The sequence below is a fragment of the Propithecus coquereli genome, unplaced genomic scaffold (genome assembly GCF_000956105.1).
Source record: "Propithecus coquereli isolate 6110/MARCELLA unplaced genomic scaffold, Pcoq_1.0 Scaffold181, whole genome shotgun sequence".
NCBI lineage: Eukaryota > Metazoa > Chordata > Mammalia > Primates > Indriidae > Propithecus > Propithecus coquereli.
The window spans coordinates 2946402-2954835 of record NW_012142857.1 but is presented as its reverse complement, the minus strand read 5'-3'; the positions used below and the strand labels follow the sequence as shown (position 1 = coordinate 2954835).

General features: G+C 44.5%; 1 protein-coding gene across 1 annotated transcript in view; it reads left to right on the top strand.

The window, feature by feature from the left end:
- The first annotated feature begins 2234 nt into the window (after positions 1 to 2234).
- Positions 2235 to 8434, top strand: part of PIAS2 (protein inhibitor of activated STAT, 2) — a 79256-nt gene continuing 73056 nt past the window's right edge. The window contains exon 1 of the mRNA XM_012642673.1: positions 2235 to 2454. Within this exon, the coding sequence (XP_012498127.1) occupies positions 2431 to 2454 (24 nt within the window). The 5' untranslated portion in view covers positions 2235 to 2430. The remainder of the gene's footprint in view (positions 2455 to 8434) is intronic.

The window sequence follows — 8434 nt, the reverse complement described above, 5'->3', positions numbered from 1 at the left end:
TGAGCTCAAACGATCCACTCGCCTCGGCCTCCCAGAGTGCTAGGATTACAGGTGTGAGCCACCGCGCCCGGCCCTCATCTCTAATTATTGAATAAATGCCCCAGACTTCCCAATGATTGGCCTACTTTAGGGCACGGGTCCACACATGGTCTAACTGGCAAAACCTGTAAATGCCCAGCACTTATTGGATTTACATGCCCAACTCTAATCTAATCACCATGGCCAGAGGGACATAGTGGTCCTTATTGGCTTAGGCCATCTGGGGCAGCTCCTAGAACTCTTTGCAGTCAAACCTAGACAACCCAGACAGTAGCTGCTAAACACTGAGGAAGGGGTAGAATGGATGCTTGGGAAACAACAATGAAGACCACAAACATGTTTCAGTGGGGCTTTGTGTCTTTTACAGTTTTGTGTTTATGTTGGTCCTTCTTATGGGTGTAAGCTCCTTAGTGGCAGGGCTGTATTGTATTCTATTCATCATTCTATCCCCCCAAAGCTCCTAGCACAGTGGTATTCACTTAATGTCTGTTAAACAATGTTAACGTTTACTGAGGTGTAAATCGAATCTAAGGAGAACAAGAGCAAGAATGACCTAAGATCACAAAGTTAACGGTGGACAGAATCAGAACCTACTCTAAATATTGTTCATTCATGCCTTTATTCATTAAACAAATGAGGCCAACTATTGGTCAGGCATCTATCAGAAAGTAGTATATTCTGTTTAACATGTTTTAAGGTAAAATTATTTCTTTATTTATTTGAGACAGGGTCTTGCTCTGTCACCCAGGCTAGAGTACAGTGGCCTTATCATAGCTCATTGCAACCGAAAACTCCTAGGCTCAAGTGATCCACCTGCTTCAGCCTCCCTAATAGCTGGGACTACAGGCACGCCCCACCACACCCCACCACGCCCTGCTAATCTTTTCTATTTTTTTTTTTTTTTTTGCAGAGACCTGGTCAGGCCAGTGCTCAGACTGGTCTCAAACTCCTGGCCTCAAGCAATCTTCCTGCCTGAGATTCCCAAAGTGCTAGGATTACAGGCATGAGCCACCCAGCCAGGTCAATAAAATTTTTATTTATATAATAAGCGATCACGCAAATACCTACACAATTACCAGGACCACATGTTATGAAGGAAAAATTCAAGATCCTATGAGAAGTCATAACAGAGGGATTTGAATTAAAATAGGAGATGTGGGCGAGGGAAGGTCTTAAAAAATGACACTTCGAGTGGGACCTTAAGGATGACCAGGAGTTAGAGAGGCAAAGGAGCAGGGTGGGAAATCGTTCTTGGCCCAAGGATCAACATTCAGAGGCCTTAAAACTTGCGGGGATGGTGGTGGTTGAAAGGAAGGTCTAATGGAGGAACCAGAAGTGCAGTGTTTACGGAACGAGGGGCAGCGGGTAGGAAGCCTTATAAATGATATTAAGAGTTTTAAAGCCCTTCAGTGGGTGGGTTCGACTCCTCTTCAAGGAAATTCGAGCCACAGTCTCCGACAAGCGATTTTCCTGCCCAGCTTGACTCAGCATCTTCTCGTTCATCAGCACGTTAGGGGTGTCATCAAGCTTCCTTCTATCTACTCTGCCCCGGCATTTCATTCTTTCCTAGCTATCAGATTTCCCTGACCCCTCCGCCTTTTTATCAGGGCCCTTCGGAGCGCTCTTATTTCACTTCTGCCCAGCCCCACCCCCCAACTCTCTCCACTCTGCAGTCCACGACATTCAGGCGCCCTTCAAAGTCAGAAAGAATCAGCCAGGTTGGTACTTGGAGGACATTAGCAATTCAAAGAGGTTTCACCCATCCGGCACCATTAGATGGGAACAATGGCTTACCCAACACCCATATTTAGATTGTTCTGCCACAACTGCTCTGGGGGATGGTTTTATCTGAGGCTGCTTTCTCAATCCCCCGCCACTGTGTGAAGGGCGCCGTAAGAATCTTCTCGAATGCTCTTGTCACGCGTCCCGGTCACCTCCTCTTCGTCCCCGCCACTGCCCCAGGCCAGGCCATCCTGCAGGCCCGCCGGTAACCCGCAAGTCGCGGCAATCCCCCGGGAGTCGGCACGGGCCTCCGCGCGGGGAAGAGAAGGCACGACGCTGGGCCGCGCGGGGCAAGGCCGCAGCACTGGGCGCCGGAAGCATGCGGGCAGCAGGCGGGCGCCGACGCCTGGCGGACGGAAGGCGGCCGCGCGGGTGGGCCGGGGGGCACCGCGGGGGGCGGGGCCGCGGCGCACCGGGGGCGGGGCTCCCGCTCCGGTCACGTGACCAGCCCGGCGACAGCGGCGGCGGCGGCGGCCGCGGCGTCTTAAGCGGCGCCCAGTGCAGGATGGTGCTGGAGGCGGCGGCGGCCGTGGTGGCGGCGGCGTCGTTGGCGGCAGCGGGAGGGGGTGCGGTGGCGGCAGCAGCGGCGGCGCCCGCGGGTGGTATAAAATGGCGGATTTCGAAGAGTTGAGGGTAAGCGGGGGCGCGGGAGTGGACGGCCGAGGCCGCGGGGGAGGGACGGGGAGGGAGAAGAGGCGGAGAAGCCGCAACGTCGCCGGCCGCCGCCTTCCCGTGGCGCGGGGGCCGGTTGGCGGAGCCCGGAGCCCTGAGCTCCGGCCGGCGGACAAGCGGGCCCAGAGCGTGCGGGGGAGGGGAGCGAGCCGGCGAGGACTGCCGGGCGGCGCGGGGGCGACAGGCCTGTGCCGCCGGGAGCCGGCCGTGCGTGCTGCTGGCGGTCCGCACACCTGGCGCGGAGGCCGGGGCGCCCTCGGGAGGGGCACGTGGGGACCTGGCGTCCCCGTTCATTTTGAGGGCCGAGGTGGGAAGCGGCATTTGATTTTCCACCGTCGCCAGAGGTGTACGTGTCAATGGCGATTCAGAAGTCTGCATGCTACTCACTTGGTGGACGACTATTTTCTGAAACGTGAAGTTGGGTTTGGCAATTTTTGTCTCTCCTGTTGTGGCTGATGCTACCGTTTAGTCAGGTCTGCCACGAGAAAAGGCCCCTTCCTCCCACCAGTGCTTCCTAACATCTTCCAGAGAAGCGTGGTCTTTGGGGAACACTGCCTTCAATAATGGGCCTTAAACCTTGGTAATTTCTTAGTGCCATGGTAAGAAATCTGAAAGTCCGTGTTGTCGTGAGGTTTGTCTGTCTGTGCACTCCTTTTGCTCTTGAAAAAATTTTCTCTCAGCCTTAGAACAAGGTCATAACTTTATTGTTGATACCTTTGTATAGTAGAGATTTGAAATGGGAGTGTAATGAGGATAGAACGGAAAAGATTTTTTACCCCCAGACTGATAACCTTCGGAGTCCTTAAGTGGAACAAAACTAAGTGTGATAAATGAGCCAGATTTATTTTGTGTGGGTCGCTGAATTACTGGCGACATAAATGAGCTATTTACGGACGGAAACCCTGATTTTTTTTTAAAAAATGTATTTTAAAGTAGAGATGAGTGTGAACTTGAAATTAAGTTTGCATAACGTAGTCTTCTGATGTTAGGGTTACTTACTCAAATAAGAAGGAACGGGATCCGGCAAAAGATTCAGTTTTCTGTGTTTATTGTTTTTTTCCCAAGGAATGGGTTGGGGGGAACGATGTTGGCTGGTTACCTGTTTAGTGGACATCACGAAAAGAATGTATGTTCTTTTCTAAAGGGAGGTTGTTACGGTTTGCACAGTGCCTGCCATTTTCCCTCCTGGTGTTTCAAAAAGAATTAGTTTCCAGTAGAGAGAGCAGTATGTTAATGCATGTTATGCCCCATACTAGTTTATTCAGAGAACCATGATTGTAGGTAAATGGGTGTTCATACTTGATAAGCTAGTAAGGGTTTTAGTGGCTCAGAGCTCCAGCTGTAGAGCTTTTAACACCTGTGGAGCTTTTGAAACAACCAGGCCTGAGCCTCACCTCTGTTTTTAAATTCATGCTTTAGAATTAGGATGAATTGAGAAGACTGAAGTTAAATTTATTTTTACCTGCAATATAGTTTTAATTTTTGTGTAGTAACGTTTCCTCTTCCAAGGATTTTTTTTGTTCATGAAAAATTTTCCAGGACTTACATTAGACTTTTTTAAATGTTGTTGTTCAAAGCTTAATTAATATACAGTGGAGAATTTACTTGCTGTTAGAGGGCAGAAAGGGCATTCAGTACTCAGATTGGAGGGCAACCAGGAACTGGAAAGTTGTGGAAACCAAAAAAGCTTTTTTTTCTCTCTCTCTTTCTGCCTTCCTCCCTCCCTTTCTCTTTCCATTTTGTTTTATGAATCATCTTCCTCATCTCTTCCTGTAAATCAGCTATCTTTGCCTCTTCCTGCACTTGATAGAAAAGGGCACCCTTTACCACAATTCATATCAGGTACCCAAAAGAGATTAACTGGGGAGAGTTTTCAGAGGAGGAAAGGGAATGTGCTGGGCAGATGCTGGAAGAATTACCCCCTCATCTGTTCTGTGCAGACCCATATTAACCTACATTTGAAGATGAGCTATACTCCCTGCCCCCCCCCCCATTTGCAAACAGTAATGGTGATAATGGCATATACCGATTATAATACAGTGCTTTTCCCATTCCTGGTTCTGATCTTAAGTGCTTTTTCTATACATACTAATTTCATTCTCACAATTCTATGAAGACATTGAGGTGCAGAGAGATTGACCTGACCTGAATCACACAGCTTGAAACTGGAAAAGCTGGGATTTTTTAACCTTAGACATCTAGCTTTAGAGTTTGTCATCTTCAGAGCCCAAGCTATACTGCTTTGTTTTGGTACCTTAGGGTCTAGGTGGAGCCTCTACCCATCATCCTGCAATTTATGGACTAAATTATTAATAAATGATAAATAACACACTTATGTGACATATAATAGGGGAAGGAAAACAGGAAAGCTGATAAAAATTAATTAGAAAGAAAGAAAAGGGAAAGTAATATCTAGGGCTCTCAAGATGATGGTCTCTAGTTTAGAATATATGCTGATGGTAAGACTGATAGGGAAATAAATTTTAGGACCAGGAAACATTATGAGCATTGGTTTGCAGGCTTACTTCTTGGCAGTAGAGGAAATGGTCAGTCAATCTGGATGCCACATATTTGGCTTGCTGATACTGCCACTGAGGGGATTTCCACTACCATTCAGGGCCACTCCTTACTGACCAGAGCAGTTCACATGTGACTGGTGCTGCATCTGTACTGGAGGTCGGGAATTTTGGGAAAGGTCATTCTCAGTGTGGTTTAGTGACCCTTGTGCCTTTGATTTTAGGTTTAGGAGAATTATTTGATGAAGCAACTCTTTTTTTTCTTTTTTTTTTTTTTGAGACAGGGTCTTGCTCTGTCACCTGGGCTAGAGTGGAGTGGCATCATCACAGCTCACTGCAACCTCAAACTCCTGGGCTCAAGCTATCCTCCTGCCTCAGCTTCCCAAAGTGTTAGGATTACATGTGTGAGCCCGGTGCCTAGCCAGCAACCCCTTTTTTTAAGGGGTTGCCTGATAATTTCAGTTTTTGAGACTGCTATGTGAGCTGGTACTAGAGAGCCTGTCTGGTCCTACAAGAATATGGCAGCCCTACACTTTGCTGCCTTTCAGTCTATGTGACCAGTAGAATACCAGCCCACTTCTCTTTCAATTCTTCTGGGAGAGGGAGTCTGATTGGCTGAGTTTAAAAAGGCAGATTACATTCTGTTCTGATCATCTGTAGCCAGGGGGTTAGAGGGTTAGAGTCATGTCATACAAACCCAATCAGGAGATCATCCTGATAGGTTGAGAGACAGGAATGGGGAAGTTCTCTGAGAATGGAACATGTGGCCTGTGTTGTCAAAGATGGTTATAATAATGTGTCATATATTAGAAGTTTTCAAGGTGTAAGAGAAGAAATTACTCAATTCACTGGTTGCTTGTTTACTGCATCTGTGTTGTTAGGAGTTGAAGGGGTGATTAATTAGTTTGTGAATTAACTAGTTGTGAATTAATGTGGGACAGGATCATAAGATGTGATGGCCTGAACCTCTGTCACTCCTGCCCTGCCACCTCTCTCAAAAATAATCTGTAGAAGAGCCAACCAAGACCAGGGGAGGAGGAGAGGTGGAACAGTTGAGTTTCTGTGTCACTTACCTTTTCTTTAACCAATGCAGCTTTTTTTACCCTTGTCTTTCACCTCCAGTTTCATAATTCCGGTACTGTGGGCTACTGGTGGCAGTCATTCTTAAAAAGTTCCCTGCTACAATTTAACCTGGTTAATCCACTCTTCCTACTTCTCTCCACTCAGTAGAGGGAAGGAGTGTCTTTTGTAGTGTCATTCTAACTTTTTTTTTTTTTTTAAAGAATCTCTTTCCTGCATTCCTCATCCCTTTGTTTTCAGGCATTGAGAATTTATTTTATCTCAGAGAATGAGCGTGAATATGCATGTGAGAGTCTGGTTGTGTATTTAGACTGATGAAAGAGCCAGCATTTATAACTTTCTTGATAGATATGGGTAAACCAGAACATTTACCAAACTGAGTGAGTTTGCTGTTATATTATAACTTGAGATCAGAGTTGTCTTTCATACTAAGAGGCTTAAGTAATTCTGAACAGAAGGTCTTCTGTCTAGAAGGCTTGTGTTTGGTTTCCTTACACTTACCAGGAGTTGCCTTCCTGATAACTTCAGGTGCTGTTAGGATGCAGAGGGAGAATGGGAAGTTAATGGAGGATTTGAGGTTAGAGGTCCTCTCCAGCTATTGGGCAGGGAAATAGATTAGTGGATATAATGCATGCGATAGAATCCACCATGTGATTTAAAGCTATTTTGGGACACAACTAAAATTTCTAAGACTTGCCCTGAGATAGTGTCTATGAAAGCACGTTCAAAACTAGGTATCTAATTTAAAATAAAACATAATTTCTAATAGCAAACGAAGGTATTCTTAGCTATAGTATGCACTTTGCATTTGTTTGCTTCTTAGGTCTGCACTCTTCCTCTGGTGAATAGAAATTCCTTTTCTGACAAAGCTGACTGTTTTCTAACTATAATGTTCTCAAATGTTTCTCTTTTCTCAGTATTTTTCTTTTTTCTGGATTGGATGTTAACTCTTTATTTTTAAAGTTTTTTGGGAAGATATAATTCACTTGCCATAAAATTCGGCCTTTTAAAATGTTCAGTATAGTGGTTTTTAGTCTGTTCACAAAGTTGTACAACCATCACCACTATCTAATGCCAGAATATTTCATCACCCAAAAAGAAACTCCATATCCATTAGCAGTTACACCTTATTCCTTCTTTCTTCCAACCCTTAGCATCCACTAATCTACTTTCTGTCTATGGATTTGCCTATTGTGAACATTTTATATAAATGGAATCATACAACATGTGGCCCTTTGTGTCTGGCTGCTTTCATTTAGCATAATGTTTTCAAGGTTCGTCCATGTTGTAGCATTTACTTCATTCCTTTTTATCCTAAATAATGTTCCATTGTGTGGATATACCACATTTTGTTTATCTAGTCATGAATCAATGGACATTTGGGTTGTTTCCACTTTTTGGCTAGTATAAACATTCATCTACAAGTGTAGAAGTTTTATGTGGGCATATGTTTTCAGTACTCTTGGATAGATACCTAGGAGTGGAGTCGCTGGTTCATGTGGTAACTATGTTTAACTTTTTGAGAACTGACAAACTTTTCCAAAGCTGCTGCACCATTTTACATTCCCTCAAGCAGTGTTTAAGGATTCTGATTGTTCAACTTCCTCACCAATACTTTGTTATTGTCTTTTTGATTATAGCCATCCTAGTGGCTGTAAAGTGGTATCTCATTGTGGTTTTTATTTTGCTTTTCTCTGATGACTAATGACATCAGGCATCTTTTTGGTGTTTTTTGGCCTTTCGTATATCATCTTTGGAGAAATGGCTATTCATATCTTTTGCCCATTTTTTAATTGGCTGTTTTTGTTTTTAAATTGTTAAGTTCTTTATATATTCTAGAGACAAATTCTTTATCAAATATATGGTTTGAAAATATTTTCTCTCATTCTGTGGGCTTTCACTTGCTTTTTTATTTTTTTATTTCTTGTAGAGACTGGGCCTCGCTGTGTTGCTCAGGCTGGTCTTGAACTCCTGGCCTCAATTGATCCTCCTGTCTTGGCCTCTCAAAGTGCTGTGATGACATTTGGGAGCCACCGTGTGCCTGTCAACTTTGTTGATAGTGTCCTTTGAAGCACAAAAGTTTTTAATTGTGATGAAGTTCAATTTATCTGGTTTTTTTTTCTTCTTTTGCTTGTGCTTTTGGTGTCAAGTCTAAGAAACCATTGCCTAATCCAATGTCTGTTTTTGTCTTAAGATTTTTATATGTAGTATTAGCTTTTACGTTTAGTTAGTTGATCTAGTTCGAGTTTTGTGTATGGTGTGAGGCAGAAGTCCAGCTTCTTTTGCATATGAGTATCCATTTTTCTTGTTTGAAAAGACTATTCTTCCTCCACTGAGTTGTCTTT